A 21,329-nucleotide genomic window follows, 5' to 3' on the forward strand; every position below is an offset into this window, starting at 1 on the left:
TTTACTCATGATCTTCAAAAGAAGGGTGATATAGATGTTCAACAAATTTGCTCAAGTGATAATTTAGCACATATGTTTACTAAGGCATTGTCACCTTCAACCTTTGAGAAATTGAAATACAAAATTGGAATGTGATATCTTCAAGATATTAAATGACGTTTTCATCACGGAGAGTAAATACACAGTGCATTTTATTTTCCTTAACCAATGTTTTTATCCCATAAGGTTTTTCTTGGTAGGGATTTTAACAAGGGAGCAACCAATGCATATTAAGAATAAATATGTACGCTCTCTTTTTCTAATTTCTTTGTTCTTGAACATCAAATGAGGAATGTTGTAAATAGTGAAATGTGATGTCCCGTGACAAAATTCACACTTCATGATTTTAGGATTTAGGTATGACTTTGAAAGCTTACAAAAACACTCATACCTTATATATATATATATTCCTCTTTATCAGCCTAAAGATGGACATTGAAATATTATATATGTCTTTATTTTATAACCAAATAATAAAAAAAGAGAAGCGAATTGGCCCAATAACTCCAAAGAGAGAAGCAAAAGAAGGAAAGAGAAGGATGCGTTCTTTTTTCCCTTTATTCAGTAAAAACGCGTTCGCTTCTTCTTTTCGGAAACGGGTTGTTTGAGTAGTGGGTACTCTTCGTCTTTACAAAACCCTACAAATTCTCTTTGGAGTTCCGGCAACTTTCAGGTTCCTCCGAATCGCTCCGACGCCTTTGATGTTCAAATCTTCCGGTAGTCCTGTCGCAGATGACTTTCGCCCTTCTGTGGAACCATCCTTCAGCCCCTTTCTCTAAATGTAATTAATTTGAATTCAATGTGGTAGGACGAGAGTCATCTGTGACAGGATAATGGAAGATATAGTTATCAAAGGCTTATTGGGCGTTTTTTTCATGTTGAGTTCGTAGCATAATCTCCAGCTTTTGCAGAGTATTGCAACACTGAAGTAGCACAGGTAGATATTTCATTACTATTAGCTATTGGATTGAGTATTATTTGCTTCCGCTTTGAGCCTATGCTGAAGAATTTGATGTTATGTTAACACAAGTTACTATTTCTGTGTGTGTGGTGTTGAAATTTGTCTGTAAAAACTAGGCTTTTTATTTAATCAATATTAAGATGTGGTACGTGGAGATGTGTTGGACACCAATTTAAGGGAGAAAATGGAAACATATAGCAGTGTTCAACTTTGTGCAAGCCTAGATGTGTTGAAGTTTCAGCAGTTATGTGGTTTGTCAATGGTCTTTGTTTTTTTAAAGATCTACTATTCTTTGCATTTGAGGTATGTGCTAACAATTTTGGGCCTTGTTATGTATGTTTGAATCTCGAGTGTGTGCGTGTTTGTGTATATATACCCACACATATACATACATACACAGAAAAAATTGAGTACTTACTCTGCAGTTGAAGGTGGGTGGATTAAAGATAGTAATATACCTGGGCGGATTGGTGTTACAATTGCCTCATATATCCATAATAGAATTTGTTATAAGAATATTATGGTATCCTGACTGTCGTCTTGTAAGTTATTTTTTGATATAGGTTTTGTTAGGACTATTGCACCAAGTTATTAGGCATCTCCTAAGAAAAAACTCGTTATGATTCCTACTGGGTCAATTAATGATTAGGATAGATCTTTGATATTTGTCATTAACCAATTTAGAAGGATATCGGTTGAGACAATTCGATTAGCAAGGGGAAAGTAAATTGATTGATGAAGAGGCTTCTTATTTTAATGTTTGTTCAAGTATTATGGACACTTTGGCACTCTTGTAGGATGCCAGATTCACTCACTGCTTCACTGTGATCTATGTGTACCATGGATAACGTAATAATCAGATGTATGTTTATGCAAACATTGTACACATGAACCTCCATGGGTTGAGGCAACTGTCAAACATTTTGTGGTAAGACAAAGATAAGAGTTACAATATTAGAATCTTTATCTCCAAAAAGAAAAGAAGAAGTTATAAAATCAAAATATCTTGCCTTCCATCTGGGTCCAGGTTGCGCTCCTTATGGGTAACTCTATCCACTAATGGTAGAGCTCATGGTTCTCAACCTACTTCAATCCTTAAGCCATACCCTTGGGTATCCTTCCATACCCTTTTTCACAAGCCAATGCATCCTATCCAGCTGCTGCTAGCAACGCATGTCATTTTGGCTGAGTGTGAAGTTAATTATCCATCATTTGGTACTTAAAATTTAGGGAGAGCTTGACAATTCTCTTCTGTACTATTGTCATTGCACCAAGGGTATGCTAGCTACTCTCTTTAAGTCCAGTTTTTTTCTTCCTTTGTGGTGTGATTTATCATATTCTACTTGTTTTTGATGGCCAGTAAAGCCTCGAGTCATAATGCTTGCTGTGAGTACTTTCGTGCGAATGTTGAAAATTGATTGAAAATTATTTAGTTAGGTAGGTCTGTTGGCTTAGTCCATCAAATTGACTTTGGAAATCCATAAATCCCAATCCTATATCATATCTTAAACCCTAAACCCAACAATAATTCTACTATGATGACAAGTTGACAATTTTTACTTTATACTAGAATGTTAGGTTATTTAGAAGTTATATTTTGAAAATTACTGATTTCTTATCATCAGTTGATAGTCTTTACAAGGTGCAACAAGATAGATATAGAATACTGATTTCTTTAGGCAGGGGAATGTAAAGTTAGCATCGAAAAAGAGTAACAATATAAGATCCATTCCTCATATTAAGCAAATAACCATATAAGTCATTTTATACTCCTTATGATCTATTATAATGAAGCTCCGAAATTGTTTGTTAGATTATTACAAAGGAGTTTGTGGCTCGAGATCCAACCCTTAACACCAAATTAGATTTAGATAAATAGCATTGAAAGACTTAGTAGTTGGATATTTAATTAATATAGTAGCTAAGGTATGCAATTGGGATTAGAAGCCTTAAGTAATCTTCAAAGTAGATAAAGTAAAGTTGTGAAGCAGAATCATCAGTTGCTTATTTTCATATACTTTCAACATATAAACAAATTTAACAGAAAACAAGAACTAATGACTGCTAATCCAGTAATTCCTCTACCAAAATGCAATGTAGGCCCTCGCAACCTTCCCATATCCAATGGCCTTCTTGTAAACTGGTTTGCGCATCATGCCACATTCTGCTTCAGACTGTTGCTTTACTCCATACTTGTTTGCCTGCTGTTCTCTCTCTATAGGAGCAGAATCCTTGATTCCTGTATCTCTCCTTGTCGATTTCCCTTCACCCTTGCTTCTACTGGACTTCTTTTTTTCAGTCTGAATCACCTTCGACTTCTTCTGTTTCCTGAATTTACCCTCAAAAGCATTGGCATCACTTTCACCCAATTCATTACCTAAATAGTCTTGTTCCCTTGATTTTCTTTTCTTTACAGAAACTTCCCTCCCGTTATGTGCTTTTAAATCAATTGAAGTACCTTTAGCACCACGATTTTGAAAGTTACTTTGGATGAGAGATTGGTAGAGGGCATGTAGAGCACTTGGGGTATCGTCCTCACTAATGTCACAACAGTTCATGCCAGGAAGCCAGTCTAACATAGTGCAGACCCAACTCTGAGACAGTTTTGTACCATACGGGAGAAGCCTCCGCTTCCGATATGTAGAACATCGAATCCAATCTTCTTGTAAAATGAATGGAGCAAGTGGTGACTCATCCCCAGAAGTCGTCAGTTCCGGGCAGTGTGTCTTATCAGAAGCAGTGTGTAAATCACTACTCTTCGGGGCAGCAGTATTACCAGAACGAAGCTTAATCCTAATCCTAATCGGTTTGTGAGAAGAAATAGGGGTAGGGAAAGGGAGTTTTTGAGATATCTGTGGTTGAATTTCAAGTTGATCACTCGCCAAAAATGAACCATAAACACCAAATTTTGGCCCCAAATTCTCAGCAGAAACAGCTCCTTCAAAATCTTTCATACAATCGCCCAAAACACTTTGAATCTTAGCATCAATGTCTATATGAGAATCATCATATATTTCTCCTTCAATTTCGTGTTCTTCCGATATCGTATTTTCCTACTCTTATGCTCACAGTTTCTAAATTTCTTTGCAACGCTAACAACAAAATCCGTTTATTTATAACTAATTAGGATTAGTAGTCCTAAACCGAATCAATGTAGGAAAAACCTCCTGATTGAGCCATGTTGCATAATCAGACATGAAATTTAGTAACTTATTACCGACTAACTATAATCTAAATTAAGTATGTCTATTTGCTAAATGGTAAGGATGAAACAATAGATGCATTTAGGCAGTATAAGACTGAAGTTGAAAATCAGTTGAATAGAAAGATCAAAATGATCAGAAGTGATAGAGGTGGAGAATATGAATCTCCATTTGCAGAAATATGTTTGGAAAATGGAATAATCCATCAAACTACTGCTCCTTACTCTCCACAATCTAATGGAATTGCAGAAAGAAAAAACCGAACTTTAAAGGAAATGATGAATGTCTTACTTATAAGTTCAGGTTTACCACAAAACTTGTGGGGGGAGGCTATCCTTACAGCAAATCGAATACTCAATAGAGTGCCTCATACGAAGACACATGTTATTCCATATGAGAAATGGAAAGGTAGAAAACCCAACTTGAAATATTTCAAAGTGTGGGGGTGTATTGCCAAAGTCCAGGTTCTTATACCTAAGAGGGTGAAAATAAGGCCTAAGACTATGGATTGTGTATTCATTGGATATGCCACAAATAGTAAGGCATGTCGATTTTTGGTTCATAAGTCCGAACATCCGGATATTCATGATAATTCGGTAATGGAATCAGATAATACTGAATTTTTTGAACATATCTATCCGTATAAAACTAGACTTGAGTCATCTAGTGGAGGGTCTAAACAACCTCGAGAAGAACCAAAAGAGAATGAAACCAATGAAGAGAGTCCAAGGCGCAGTAAACGTCAAAGGACAACTACTTCATTTGGATCTGATTTTGTAACATTCCTTCTTGAAAGTGAGCCTCAAACATTTAAGGAAGCGATGTTGTCTAGCGACTCAACCTCTTGGAAGGAGGCTGTCAATAATGAGATTGAATCAATCTTAAGTAATCATACCTGGGAGTTAGTTGATCTTCCTCTAGGGAACAAACCTTTGGGTTCTAAATGGATCTTCAAAAAGAAAGATGAAAGATGATGGAACTATTGACAAATATAAAACAAGACTTGTTGTCAAAGGCTTTAGACAGAAAGAAGGTATTGATTATTTTGACACATATTCGCCAGTGACTATGATTACATCAATTCGGATGCTAATTGCCCTAGCTGCAGTATACAGTCTTGAAATCCATCTAATGGATGTGAAAACCGCATTCTTAAATGGAGAGTTGGAGAAAGAAATCTACATGGAATAGCCTGAGGGCTTCGTAGTTCCCGGCAAAGAAAAGAAAGTATGCAAACTTGTTAAGTCACTTTATGGACTAAAACAAACACTGAAACAATGGCATGCAAAGTTTGATCAAACCATGTTGTCAAATGGATTTAAGATCAATGAGTGTGATAAATGTGTTTACATTAAAGACACTACGGGTCAGGAAGTCATTGCATGTCTATATGTGGATGACATGCTGATAATGAGCAAGGACATTGCCAATATAAAAGCTACTTAGCGTATGCTTGCTAGTAAGTTTGATATGAAAGATCTAGGAGTAGCCGATTTGATATTGGGAATAAAGATTCACAAAACTCCTAACGGTCTAGCATTGTCTCAATCTCATTATATTCAAAAGGTACTTCAAAAGTTCAAGTATTTGAATTTCAAAAAGGCAAAGACCCCAATTGATGTGAACCTTAATCTTGCTAAGAATAAAGGTGAAAGTCAGTCTCAATTGGATTACGCCAGAGTATTGGGAAGTTTGATGTATGTCATGAATTGTACACGACCAGACATAGTCTGCGCTATAAGTAAACTGAGTCGATACACAAGTAATCCCAATTAAAATCATTGGTTGGCAATGAAGAGAGTTTTGGGGTACTTAGAAGAGACTCAAAACTATGCTTTGCATTACAACAAATATCCAGCAGTTCTTGAAGGATATAGTGATGCAAATTGGATTACTGGGTCAACTGAAACGAAATCCACAAGTGGATATGTTTTCACTATTGGTGGAGGAGCAATTTCTTGGAAATCATCCAAACAAACATGTATAGCTCGCTCTCTACAATGGAGTCAGAATTCATCGCCTTAGACAAGACAGGTGAAGAAGTTGAATGGCTCCGGAATTTCTTAGAAGATATTCCGTTTTGGCCTAAACCAATGGCCCCTATATGCATACACTGCGATAGTCAAGCTGCAATAGGAAGGGCTGGAAGCGTTATGTATAACGGGAAGTCTCACATAAGACGAAGACATAACTCTGTTAGACAACTACTCTCTAGTGGAATTATCACAATTGACTATGTAAAGTCAAAGGATAATGTGTCGGATCCACTTACAAAAGGCCTAACTAGAGAGGGAGTTGAGAGATCATCGACGGGAATGAGACTATGGCCGAGAACAAGTCATCGTGGCGGTAACTCTACCTAGAAGACTGGAGATCCCAAGATCTAGGTTCAAGGAGATAAAACAAAGTCATAGATGACGGTTCAACATTGTCAAAACATATTTGATGGTCCATTCTCATGATGAGACAATGTTCAGTAACCAGGATAAAGGCATAAGGACTTTTTAATGGTTTCTAAGTTTGATACAGGGTATATCAAATAGTGTATCTACGGGATAACACAGTTAGAAATCACCTATGTAAGTGTGAAGTGTAAGCCGCTTCAAGGAGAATCCGGTAAGGCCAGTTCTCTAAGCACTTATTAACCAAGATGTGTTCATAGCTGAAACGAACAAAACAATGAGAACCAAAAATAGTTCAACGGTTGATTGTGTGACTTATGTTGTCTACGTATACACTAAAGTTCGATGGCTCAAAGATATCAAATCTACCGATTGACCGAGTATATCCGATATATGTTCACTACGGAAAGTTTAAAGGGAAACCTACTTATCCAGATGCGATTAACCCTTACTTACAAGACACACAAGTTTTTCATGCATAAGTTTTAACAATAGTCATTCCCCATTCATGTGGGGGATTGTTGGGTTTAGCAAGGTGTGAATGGGAAATGAAAAGAGAAAATGGAAAGTGGAAGAACCAATGAAAGTGGGGGAACCAATTTTGGAGGGAAAATGAAAAGTCATCATTGCAAAAGTGCAAATGAAAGGTCATTTTTACCATATCGGTAGAAGAAAGGAAATTGTTGCCCTTATATTAGGAAACACTTCCTTTAGTTCTTAAAGGGTTAAGAAGAAGGTGCCCCCTCGCTCGGCCTCAGCTTCGGCTTCGGATTTGGCAAATTATGTGATTGATTGATAATGTTTTTGGACAAAATTTATTTAATCAATCTTGTTAAATCATTTCATTTCTCTTATAAATTAATTCAGAATTAATTTGGCGCAACTGAATTTATTTGAAATTCACGTGTAACGGTAATCCTTCCAAAAAGTCGTTACTTTTCCCAAACGGTAATCCTTCCGAAAAGTCGTTCCTTTTCCCAAAGGACACAATGTTCTGGAAAAAACGGGTCTGAACAAATTTTCTGAACAGGCGCGTTCCTTGCTGCAAATGGCTATAAATAAGAGGTCTTTTTCGTTTTATCAAACACTGAAATTTTTCCTCTCTGCATGCATTTTCTTACATAAATAAAATTGATCGACTGAGTCTGTGTGTGCTCTTGTTGCTGTTCTTGCGTTCGCTGAAGTTATTGAAGTTTGAGGTACGCTACTTCTTTAACAGGTCAATCCGTTTTATCTTGGGAGGAATTAATCTGCAACCTCGGGTACAGTGAGGGGATTAAATTTCTTAAGAAAACACAGTGATTTCTGTAGACTCGGATTAAAAATCATTCTGTCAATTTCATTTTTTTTCTGTTTCTATATTTTTGACTAACCTGAATACAGGAGATAACAATTAATAATCTTTATGACATAAACTTAATTATAACTATCTCGTTAATGCAAGATATGCATCTTTCACAATTCATACACATATTTATACGTATACAGAGTTGATAGAATAATACTGTATGATAATTATTGAATTTCACGTGATGGAGTTCAATCTTTTTCTCTTTTTCAAAATAAACTGTTGAATTATTGCGACGTGATACTCAACACAACTCCAAGAAAGTTCCTACATTTCTTTTATATATATTTTTTCTCCCAATATTTGGCATTATATACTAAAGTTTTCACTATCCATAATTCATCGCTAAATGCATACACTAAGCACACGAGCACTGATCAAACAAATTAGTAAATAGTAATGGGTGCTAAGCTTACGGTTATAGAAAATAGGTGCAACAACGATATTGAAATTAGAGTTTGGGTTCCTCCGGCTCGACCCGACAAATTCCAAAGAATTATAAGAATTGAAGGTGAAGGTGGATGGAAGGAAGTGAATTCCAAGAATTTCATCCATGCAGATGCTACGATTCTTAATGATGATGATGAAGAAGAAATTGTATCGTCTACGTTGTTAATGATTTATATTGATGGTGTTTATACAGGATATTACTTTCTTCCAATTCACTTACTAAAATATGCGAAAGTCATCATCTGCGACATAAATAAAGATGAACTTTTTGTTGTTCAAGGAATCAAACCAACATTCAATTTCTGCAGATTCAAGTAATTTTGTTACTACATCAATTGTTGTACTTGTATTTAATTCAATTATGTTTTAATTTTTTATTTTATTTATACAAGGGTTGCGCCTTTTTTCCTTATCTCAGAGGAAACAAAAAGGAGATGATTTGAACCTGTAGTATTTATGTTTGGTATTTTGAATTGATGGAATGCACAAATTCTCAAGTTTTGATGATAGACAAAGATACAAAGAATCAAGTTCAACATTATAACAAAGTGAAGTGTGTTTTCTTTCTGATGTAATTGATATTGTTCTAGGTTATTATTGAATTATAATCATTCCTAAATTGAAGTGATCGAGTAATTGAAGTTGTGAGGTTTGTAACAAGAAGAAAATTGATCTTCTTGGAGACTTTCCTTTAGATTATCCTTTGTAATCTGAAATCGCTCTTGAATTTAGTGAAATTTGATTGTTGAAATTATACACATCGTAGGTTGTGGTTTTTATTCCTTTGAGCAAGGAAATTTTCCACGAAAAATATTGTGTTCTCTACATTATAGCTTACGGTTCAGCATACAGAAATCTAATTCCTCTCACAAGTAGTTGGTACTATATCTTTCATGAATTGTTTAATTCCTTTTCTTCGTACATAAAAATACACTTATTAGCATGAAACTTTTATTATTTAACTATAAAATTTTATCTATCGCTAATAATATTTGAAATGTCCCCCGTTGAGAATAGTAATCCAAAAGAACGGTCAACAAAGAAAAGAATGGAGAAGAAGAAGCAGATAAATTGGGAACGACAGTAACCGGGAGGAGGAAGAAGGCCCTTTCACCTTTTTTTCGTCTTCCAACATTATTTTCTGCCTCTTTTTTTATTTTTCATTTTATTTTTTAAATCATTGTATTGTGTTCACTCTATTTATTCAGATGTATCCTACACATTTTGTCCAACCTAATCCTTAAGTTGTCACATAAGTATGATTTAAAAACATAAATTTTGATCAAGGTAAAGTATCTGGATCTCGAACAATACAGAAAATGAAATGGTAAATTTAAATTCGGTAATGTTGACTAGGTCCGTTGAGCTAATCTAATTTAATTTGTGATTTAATAGAAGAGAAAAAATATAAAGTCACCACTGAAGTTGTCCCGAATTTTCAAAAAGACACTTAAACTTTGCAGGAGTCCTATTACCCCATTATTCTTATTTATAATGAATTTATTGTCCCATTATAAGCCTAGGTGGCAAGTAGAGTGTAGTTCAATCGCCATTGGTGCGTGAGTCAAGCCAAAAAATAAATAAATACTTATTTTAACATTTATTTAATTAGAAATATTACTTTCTTTTCCTTACTTTTTTTTTTTTAATTGAACTTTCTCAATTAATTCTTTTCCATTATCTTCTTCACCCAAATTCAAAAACACAATTATCTTTTCTTTATCTTCTTCGACTTAGAAGATCCATTTACTTCGTTCATTTTTATCACTTTTTTTCTTGTCTCTTGCTTTTCTTTGTTTCTTTTTCTTCTTTTATCCTTTTTTTTTTAGAAAAAAAATACAAATGTGAACTCCATTATTTGATTGATTAGTGAGTACTATGAAACTCCATTTTTATTTTTATTTTTGGTTTGAATATAGAATTCCATTACCTTACTTTAGTAACTTGAGAGTTGAATTGATTTGGTTATTTACTTAAGATTTTTTTGCTAATGTGTAATGTTAAAAAAAAATCTATTGTAATCAGAGGCGTATCCAGGAGGGGGTCGCCGGGTTCACGTGAACCCATGCTCCCCTCCTGAATTCATATATAGTAGTGTTATATTTTTAAAAATATATGTAAACATAGATGTGTGAACCCACACTTGAAGTATCATATAATGTTGTGCGATGATGATTGGGTGCACCTCTGAGGCTAGAAATTTGAATTTTTCATTTATCTTGTTTTATTTTCTTTCTAAAATTGGGTAACACCTCTCTAAGTGGTTTGGATAGATAAAAAATAATTTTTGACCTATAATTTTAAAATTTGAATGATTTTCAGTGATAAGAACCTAAATGTTAAACTGATCAAAATTTATTTCTTAGTCCATCTTTTCGTAATAGTGCACCCATCATCTCAAAATCCTGGATACGCCTCTGATTGTAATGGAGTTTTGTTGCATCACTATTATAATATTGTTGAAAAGAAGATGGTAGATTGGAGTGATTATTAATATTTAATTTAATAGTGATTTTATAAAATTTTAATCTAGTTTTAGTGATGATTTAGTGGCGGAAATAGTGTTGTAACAGGGAAGCATCATGGAGGCTACGTTGAAGGCGGCAATGGCTGCTACTTTAGAGGATTTACAGCAAAGAACAAAGGGTTTGAGTAATGAAGGTTGAAGAAGAAAGAGGAAAAAATGAAAATAAAAATGAAACTAAAAATTTAATACATGGCAAACAACATTTGGTGCGTGATTACACTTCTTTTCTTGCAATTGAGGTTGAGTGAAAAGTGGGATATTTATTACACTCTTAAATTGCTTAATGGGGTAATAGGACACCCACAAAGTTAAGGTGTCTTTTTGAAAATTTGAGACAACTTCACTGGTGATTTTATGTCTTTTCTTTTAATAGAAATGTGTTATGAATTTTAGACCTTATTTAAGAAGGAAATTATTCAGTCTGAATAAATCCGCTCGTTCATTTATGTTAGTATTTTAAGATAGCCATGGTTGTCACTTATTCTAACCATACAAAGATAATAGTCATTTATGAAGCAAGTTGAGAATGTGTTTAGTTAAGATCAATAACTCAACACATTCAAGAAACATCTGGTATTTCTTTGAAAAGAGATGTTCCAACAATATTGTATAAAGACAACACTGCAATTATTATATATAGCTCAACTAAAGGGGGGATACATTAAAGGATATAGAATAAAAACACATTTTACCAAAAAAATAATTCACTCATGATCTTCAAAAGAAGGGTGATATAGATGTTCAACAAGCTTGCTCAATTGATAATTTAGCACATAGCTTACTAAGATATTGTCACCTTCAATCTTTGAGACATTGAAATACAAAATTGGAATGCGATGTCTTCTAGGTATTAAATGACGTTTTCATCAAGGATAGTAAATAAACGTTGCATTTCTTTTTCCTTAACCGAAGTTTTTGTCCCTAAGGTTTTTCTTGATAAGGCTTTTAACCAGGTAGCAATCAATGCGTATTAAGAATATATATGTACGCTCTCTCTTTTTCAAAATTTCTTTATACATAGATATTCAAGGAGGAGTGTTGAAATAATGAAATGTGATGTCCAGTAACAAATTCACACTTCGTGATTTTTAAGGTTTATGTATGATTTTGAAGGTTTACAAATACACTCCTACCTTATATATATTCCTTTTTATCCGCCTAAAAATATACATTGAAATATATGTCTTTATTCTATAACCAAATAAAATAAAATAAAATAAAATAAGTGAATTGGCCCGATAACTCCAAAGAGAGAAGCAAAAGGAGGAAAGAAAAGGACGCGTTTTCTTTTATTCCTATATTAGTACTTCGTCTTTACTAACCCTACAAATTCTCTTCTGGAGTTCCGGCAACTTTCAGGTTCCTCCCAATCGCTCTAACGTCTTTGATGTTCACATCTTCCGTTAGTCCTGTCGCAGATGACTTTCGCCCTTATATGGAACCATCCTTCAGCCCCTTTCTCTAAATGTAATTAATTTGAATTCAATGTGGTAGGACGAAAGTCATCTGTGACAGGATAATGGAAGATCTAGTTATCAAAGGCTTATTGGGGTATTTTTTTTTCATGTCGAGTTCGTAGCAAAATCTCCAACTTTTGCAGAGTAGTATTGCAAAACCGAAGTAGCAGCACAGGTAGACATTTCATTACTATTAGCTATTGGATTGAGTATTATTTGCTTCCGCTTTAAGCCTATGCTGTAGAATTTGATGTTAGGTGAACAGAAGTTACTATTTGTGTGTGCGTGCTGTTGAGATTTGTCGGTAAAAATGTACTTTTTGTTTAATCAATATTAAGAAGATGTGGTATGTGGGAGATGTGTTGGGCACCAATTTAAGGGAGAAAATGAAAACATATAGCAGTGTTCAACTTTGTGCAGGCCTAGATGTGTTAAAAGTTTCAGCAGTTATGTGGTTTGTCAATGGTCTTTGTTCTTTTAAAGATCTACTATTCTTTGCATTTGAGGTATGTGCTAACAATTTTGGGCCTTGTTATGTATGTTTGAATCTCTGAGTGTGTGCGTGTTTGTGTATATATACCTACACATATACATACATGCACAGAAAAATTTGAGTAAGTACTCTGCAGTTGAAGGTGGGTGGATTAAAGATAGTAATATACCTGGACGGATTGGTGTTACAATTGCCTCATATTTCCATAATAGAATTTGTTATAAGAATATTATGGTATCCTGACTGTCATCTTGTAAGTTATTTTTGATATAGTCTTTGATAGGACTATTGCACTAAGTTATTAGGCGTCTCCTAAGAAAAGCTTGATTTGTGATTCCTACTGGATCAATTGATGATTAGCATAGATCTATCTTTGATATTTGTCATTAACCAATTTAGAAGGATATCAGTTGAGACAATTCGATTAGCTAGGGGAAAATAAATTGATTGATGAAGAGGCTTCTTAGTTTAATGTTTGTATAAGTATTATGGACACTTGGGCACTCTTGTAGGATGCCAGATTCACTGACTGCTTCACTGTGATCTATGTGTACATGGATAATATAGTAAGCGGATATATGTTACTGCATAGGAGCGGGGATTTTAGCAGCGGCTGTAGGTTTCTCTTGTCATACAAAAAAACAAAACAGTGTACACATGAACCTCCACAGTTTGATTAACTGTCAAACATTTTAGGGAGAGCTTGACCATTCTCTTCTGTACTGTTGTCATTGCACCTAGGGTATGCTAGCAACTCTCTTAAAGTCCAGATTTTTTCTTCCTTTGTGGTGTGATTTATCATATTCTACTTGTTTTCAATGTAAAGCCTCGAGTCATAATGCTTGCTGTGAGTACTTTCGTACGAATGTTGAAAATTAATTGAAAATTATTTAGTTAGGTAGGTCAGTTAGCTTAGTCCATCATATCAACTTTGGAAATCCATAAATCCCAATCCTATATCATATCTTAAACCCTAAACCCAACAATAATTCTACTATGATGACAACTAAGTATAATTTCTACTTTATACTAGAATGTTAGGTTATTTAGAAGTTACATTTTGAAAATTACCAACTGTAATGAAATTTGTCTTCTTATCATCAGTGGATAGTCTTTACAAGGTGCAACAAGATAGATACAGAATACTGATTTCTTTAGGCAGGGGAATGTAAAGTTAGCATCGAAAAAGAGTAACAAAATAAGATCCATCCCTCATATTAACCAAATAACCATATAAGTCATTTTATACTCCCCATGATCTATTATAATGATGCTCTGAAANAATAAACAATGATCGAACGTGGAAGTAAAAAATACCGTAAATGAATTACAAAAAAAAATATAAAATTAAAATCCAATATTAATTACAATTTTTTTAAAAAAAAATGTAAATCTAATTAAAAGTTCGAAATATACAAAAATGCAAACTGAAATTCAAAATTCTACATTCTAACTTCAAAATTAACTAGATAATTTTTTTGAATTGATATTATTCAAATATGCGAATGAGATGAGACTTCTTTTATGCAAAAAATAAAATGAGACCGAACTATTGCACTGGATAAGAAGACCACTATTTTAGGAAAAATTACAAGAATATATTATTTAAGACCTTAATTTACCTGATATTATTTTAGTTTTTTTATTTACAACATTAACATTTTAATTACAAATATGACACTTTATTATAAATTAAAAATCTACCCGATTTTATGTCCTATTTTATTGGTTAGTGGACTAAATTTTTGGGAGTAATATTTTATCTTTTATTTTAATTAATTTTTAGAATCTCAATCACAATTATATTTGGATACATTTTCTTTAATAAATATCTTACTTTCTCTTTCTTGTTAACCTTACACGGAAGAAATACCATTGATGCACTTTTTTTTCCTTGGTAAACGCATTGCTGCACACTTTTTTTTCCATCTTTTTTCAAGAAAAAGTTTTGAAACTCCTTCTTGAAAATATTTCTCTTTGTTTCTTTTAAAAAACATCTCTTATAACACAATTTTTTTTAATCCTTGAATAAATCGATTATGAGTAAGAAAGTTGCTTTTGATAATGCTCCCGGAAAGAGTTCTCATTTGATGAAGGCTTATATTGATGTCAAGAGCCCGATTGTTTGTTCAAAACCAAAAATTACAACTGTTAATTTGAAGAAGATCCACATTAACATAGTGAATATGATTTGTATCATGTGGTCCATAAATTATCGGAAAAATTTTTAAACACATTTTTTTTGTGTACACTTTGGTTGTCGATTTGGTATAATTATTGATGATATGTTATTTTAAATAGTGATATGTATTAAGGAATATACTTTGGTAGCTGATTCGGTATAATAATTGGTGATTTGTTGGGTATTAACCGTAATATGTTTTTGTGTATATATTTTGATGGATGGTATAGTTAAAATATTGATAATTTGTTGATTTCAATTTGATGGATGGTGGTCAATTTAGTACAATTATTGATGATATGTTATTTTAAATAGTGATATGTATTAAGGAATATACTTTGGTAGCTGATCTGGTGCAATAATCGGTGATTTGCTGGTTATCAACCGTAATATGTTTTAGTGTATATATTTTGATGGATGGTATAGTTAAAATATTGGTAATTTGTTGATTTCCATTTGATGGATGGTGTGACTAATTTTTTGGCGATATATCGATTTAGAACNGAATCTCCTTGTATAATGAATGGAACCCTTAGAAGGCTTTGTGCCTTATCAGAACCAGTGTGTAAATCACTACTCTTCGGGGCAGCAGTATTACCAGAACGAAGCTTAATCCTAATCCTAATGGGTTTGTGAGAAGAAATAGGGGTAGGGGAAGGGAGTTTTTGGGATATCTGTGGTTGAATTACAAGTTGATCACTCGCCAAAAACGAACCATAAACACCAAATTTTGGCCCCAAATTCTCAGCAGAAACAGCTCCTTCAAAATCTTTCATATAATCGCCCAAAACACTTTGAATCTTAGCATCAATGTCTATAAGAGAATCATCATATATTTCTCCTTCTTCAACTTCGTCTTCTTCCATTGGAATTTTCAGATCACTATTACTGTAATCTAAATCATCATATATTTCTCCTTCTTCAATTTCGTGTTCTTCCGCCATCGTATTTTCCTAGTCCTATGCTCACAGTTTCTAAATTTCATTGCAAAGTTCACAAAAAAGTCTAATCTATATAGGAAAAGCCTCCGGATTAATTTGGCAACTTATTACCTACTAAAAACAACTAATAAAGTAGACACGTTAATTTTGTAATAACAAATCAATTTGGTAACTTTTTACCGTCTAACTAAATAACTAATAAAATAGGCACGTTAATTTTGTAATTAAAAATTAAAATTAATTTGGTAACTTATACCGACTAACTAAATAACTAATAAAATAGTCACGTTAATTTTGTAATTAAAAATTTGAAATTAATTTGGTAACTTATTACCGACTAACTAAATAACTAATTCATTGGGCATCATATTAATAAAATAAAATAGACATGCTAAAAATTATTTTTTGAGAGATGAATGTTGCAATTCCCTTTCTTTAACACTTGAAGAGACAATGATCGAACGTGGAAGTAAAAATACTGTAAATGAATTACAAAAAAAATAAATTAAAATCCAATATTAATTACAATTTTTTTTTTCAAAAAAAATGTAAATCTAATTAAAAGTTCGAAATATACAAAAATGCAAACTGAAATTCAAAATTCTACATTCTAATTTCAAAATTAACTAGATAATTTTTTTGAATTGATATTATTCAAATATGCGAANTTTTATTTTTATTTTTTTTTGTTTTTGTAAAAGAAACTATTGCTATGTAGGTGAAAAGTTAAACTATTGTTATATAAGGTTTATTTAGGTGCTTAAATTGTATATTTAAGTTTTTAACCCACCCATTTATTAATGCAGACTGGATCCATCTCTTATAGATTTTAAATTCTTGCTGATATATATCTTTCACATTAGAGCTCAAATTTCCCCCATTATGATACCTTTTAAGAGTTTTCGTGATTTTTCTCAGTGAATTTTTCGATCATCATCTCTAACAATTTCCGCGGGTACTCCGACTTCTACAATTGGTTGTTCAAGATGCATAGGCATGACAATTATAGGAACCCCGAAATCTATATTTTTCGCTACTGAATTCCATCCAGATTATTTTTATAAAAATATTTCACTAGAAAAAAAATATAATAATTGAAATAAATAGTCGTTGCATTTAAAGATAAATAAGAAAAATACAAAGTTGAGGTAAATATATGTGAGATATTAAAAGAAGTACTAAAAACTACATAATTGAAATAATTAAAGGGAAAAAAGTCAAAAATGCCCTTAAATTATGTGAAATGAATAAAAATGTCGTTTAAAATTTGATTCAAAAATGCCCTTACCATCAATACTTTAGTCCAAAAATGTCCTTATTGTTATTTAATGGGTCAAAAATTTATTAGATTCATGATCATTGTTGATAAATGTATTAGTTTCATGATCATTGTTGATCGAATTTATTACTTCAACTGGATCAATGGAGTTTCTAGAGACATCAAGTGATTATTATCCTTGTAATCTTAACTTTACAAGTGTTAGCATGCATAAGAACTAATAATTCTGTCAGAGTATTAGTACTCTTTTGAAATATCCTTCATATGAAGCCTAATATCTACTCACCTCTATTATTATATCTAACTCCTTCAATATCCTTGCATCGAAATTACCCAAGAAATAAAAATCATCAATATTGAGTTTATAATGTTCAATAATATAAAGGTTGTCATCTTACGTTAATAGTATATATGCTTAATAACCATATGATGTATCCTATTACTTGATGAATCTAATGTGATGTCGTTGTAATTTCCTCAACTTTAAGAGAATCCCTTCTCATCCTAGCTTTAACTTTTCCATATTTGTTGCTTGTTGACCAAGGAAAATTAATGTAGGAAATTAAAGCATCAAATTAGTTAAAGTGAGTACTGTTGTACGTACAAAAAGTATAAAAGCAAATTAAAGATATGCAAGAGCAAAATTATCAACTTACTTTTTGTTTTTTCTTTGCCTTACAATTACTGCTTCAACAAGAAGAATGAAAAAAGTGCATAAACTAATGATTAGTTTTGTAAGATAAAACTCTCTTTTGAGACTACTGCTCGGATGTTTCCAAAATGTTATCTTGAAATTTCATTTTCCATCGGAATTAATTTGACATGTTCAATTCTGAATCAAATATCCAAGTTAATTTTACACCCCTATATATGAGAAATATATAACATATCATTTTTAGAGAAAATACATAAAAAATTCTTCTCAACTTGACAGCATAACTTTCTTTAGCACTTTAATTATTCAGGTGTTTAAATACTCCGTCCCCTTTAACATCTTTCAAGTGGATTAAATTCACTTTAAAGATGTTAAGGGGTATTTAAATACCCATGTAGTTTAAGTACTAGAGTTATCCTGCCAAATTCGAGGGTTTTTTATGTGTTTTCTCTTATTTTTATCGAGTTACTAATTAATACTTATCACATAAACTTAATCATAACTATCTCGTTAATGCAAGATACGCATCTCTCATAATTCATACACATATTTATAGGGTTCGGAATCAAAAAGGCAAGTTTTTTCCTACAAAAAACATAAACGGTATATCAATTTTTTTTAACCAAAATGGCAAAATCGCTATTGAGGGAGGGAGCGATATATTTTAACGCCGTGCACGTCGTTAAAAACTTCATTTAAAATCGCTGCTCCAGCAACGATTTTGTCCAAATTTTTTTATTATTTTTGTAAAATCACTGCCTTAGCAACGTTATCCTAAATTATTATTTTTAAAATTTTAAATCGCTTCAGCAGCGATTTTGAATGAAGTTTTTAATGACATGCACGGTGTTAAAATATGTCACTCCTAGGTAGCGATTTTGTCATTTTGATTTTAAAAAAAAATTAATACACTGTTTATGTTTTTTTTAAAAAAAACTTGTCATTTTAGCTCCGGCCTCCATATTTTTATGTATACACATTAAGTTGAGTTGATGGAATAATACTGTATGATAATTATTGAATTTCATGTGATGGAGTCCAATCTTTTTTATTGTGATGTGATACTCACACAACTCCAAGAAAGTTCCTATATATCTCCCAATATTTGGCATTATATACTTAAGTTTTCACCAAATGCATACACTAAGCACACGAGCACTGATCAAATAAATTAAATAGTAATGGGTGCTAAGCTTACTGTTATAGAAAATAGGTGCAACGATGATATTGAAATTAGAGTTTGGGTTCCTCCGGCCCGACCCGACAAATTCGAAAGAATTATAAGAATCGAAGGTGAAGGTGGATGGAAGGAAGTGAATTCCAAGAATTTCATCCATGGAAACACTACGATTCTTGATGATAATGATGATGATGAATTTGTATCGTCTACGTTGTTAATGATTTATATTGATGGTGTTTATACAGGATATTACTTTCTTCCAATTCACTTAGTAAAATATGCGAAAGTCATCTGCGACATAAATGAAGATGGACTTTTTGTTGTTCAAGGAATCAAACCAACATTCAATTTCTGCAGATTCAAGTAATTTTGTTACAACTTCATATGTTGCACTTGTATTCAATTAAATGTTGTTTTAATTATTATTTTTTATATAGGGGTTGCGCCTTTTTTCCTTATCTCAGAGGAAACAAAAAGGAGATGATTTGAACCTGCAGTATTTATGTTTGGTATTTTGAATCGATGGAATGCACAAATTTAGAAATATGAAGTTTTGATGATAGACAAAGATACTGAAGAATCAAGTTCAACACTATAACGAAGTGAAGTGTGTTTTCTTCCCGATGTAACTGATATTGTTCTAGGGTTATTATTGAATTATAATAATTCCTAAATTGAAATGATCGAGTAATTGAAGTTGTGAGGTTTGTAACAAGAAGAAAATTGATCTTCTTGGAGACTTTCCTTTAGATAATCCTTTGTAATATGAAATCACTCTTGAATTTAGTGAAATTTGATTGCTGAAATCTTACGTATTGTAGGTCGTGGTTTTTATTCCCTTGAGTAAGGAAGTTTTCCACGAAAAATATTGTGTTCTCTATGTTATTGCTTACAATTCATCATACAGAAACCTAATTCCTCTCACGAGTGGTTGGTACTATCTCTTCCGTGAATTGTTTAATTCCCTCTTCTTCATGCTGACCAATATTTACGCAGATTGCAGGTCGCTAATCCTACAGCCGGAAGGATCATAAGCTCATTCCGAGGGAGGCTAATATAGTAGCAAAATTATTAGCTAAATACGGAAGGACAACAACGAAGGATCCACACATATGAATTGAAATCAACTTTATGTTTTTGTAACATCTCCTTCTCTAGTAATAAATGCTCTTGAAAGAGATGTGAATGCAATTGTATCTCATAGACTAGTTCCACTTTTGTATGAATAAACCTTCCGTTCTTAAGAAGAAAAAAACTCCAATTCTTGATTTACTTATCTTTAGGTATACTTATCTCGATTTCTTGATTTACTTATTTTTAGGCTTTGATATTCATCATGATCCAGGCAGTAGAAGCTCAAATATTATAAGAGGATCGATGTATTATGTTATAATATACTATCAATATAATGTCCAATGATTAATGATATATCGGCTTGTTTATGACATGAATTGTGCTAAATAATACTATCATTTTAATTTTTCAATAGTATGTAGGTGCTTCGAATCATTCGACTTATCTTATAAAATAAGTTTTGATACTATATATGTTTATGCGTCAATGTTATCTTTATTCCAACTTCATCAGATGTATGGATCGGAGATTGATATTTTATTTCTCTTTCTACACTAGATAATCTCAATGTTAAAATTCTCATAACTTTGGTCCCTTTACATTTTATAAAATTGGAACATACATACGAAAGGAAATTAATTAACTAATTATCTTTTCAAAGTTCTTCAAATTTCACTGAATCATCCCTAATTAAATGAAAATTCACTATTATAAACTATGAAATTAGCTATAGAATTATTAGAAATTCTAATCAATCCATCGCTAATCCGTAGCTAAATGAGTTAACATAAAAAAATTATTATTAAGCTATAAAATTTTATCTATCGTTAATTCACATGAAATATTAAGGAATAAAACCAAAGAACCATTTTGTGGATAATATTCTTAAACTTGCTAGTAGAAATTTGGACTTGCGAAAGAAAAAGAGAAAAGCAAAAGAAGTGGAGAAAAGGACGCCTTCTCCTTTTTTCCTTTATTTAGTAAAAGCCTGTTTTTATCTTCTTTTCGGAAACCTCCAACGGGTTGATATACTTTTTGTTTGAGTAGTGAGTACTCTTCGTCTTTACTAACCCTACAAATTCTCTTTTGGAGTTCCGGCAACTATCAGGTTCCTCCTAATCGCTCCGACGCCTTTGAT

General features: G+C 32.5%; 1 protein-coding gene across 2 annotated transcripts; it reads left to right on the forward strand.

Moving 5' to 3' along the window:
- Window positions 1-699: 699 nt before the first annotated feature.
- Window positions 700-19,694, forward strand: LOC125842499 (uncharacterized). Of its 2 annotated transcripts, none has more exons than XR_007443924.1 (2): window positions 700-976; window positions 19,555-19,637. XR_007443924.1 is itself a non-coding variant. In XM_049521800.1 (2 exons), exons 1-2 carry the CDS (start codon window positions 19,119-19,121, stop codon window positions 19,604-19,606), a joined length of 414 nt encoding a protein of 137 aa, XP_049377757.1. In that variant the 3' UTR covers window positions 19,607-19,694. The 2 variants fall into 2 exon arrangements, 1 of the variants encoding a protein (XP_049377757.1); XM_049521800.1 differs by lacking the exon at window positions 700-976 and adding an exon at window positions 19,119-19,480 and having other exon boundaries at window positions 19,555-19,694.
- Window positions 19,695-21,329: the final 1,635 nt, after the last annotated feature.

The sequence above is a fragment of the Solanum stenotomum genome, chromosome 10 (genome assembly GCF_019186545.1).
Source record: "Solanum stenotomum isolate F172 chromosome 10, ASM1918654v1, whole genome shotgun sequence".
Classification (NCBI taxonomy): Eukaryota; Viridiplantae; Streptophyta; class Magnoliopsida; order Solanales; family Solanaceae; genus Solanum; species Solanum stenotomum.

Coding starts and splice junctions, on each gene's coding strand:
- LOC125842499 (XM_049521800.1), top strand. CDS start 19,119: ATGGGTGCTAAGCTTACTGTTATAGAAAATAGGTGCAACGATGATATT. Junction 19,481..19,554: donor TTCAATTTCTGCAGATTCAA/GTAATTTTGTTA, acceptor TTTTTTATATAG/GGGTTGCGCCTTTTTTCCTT.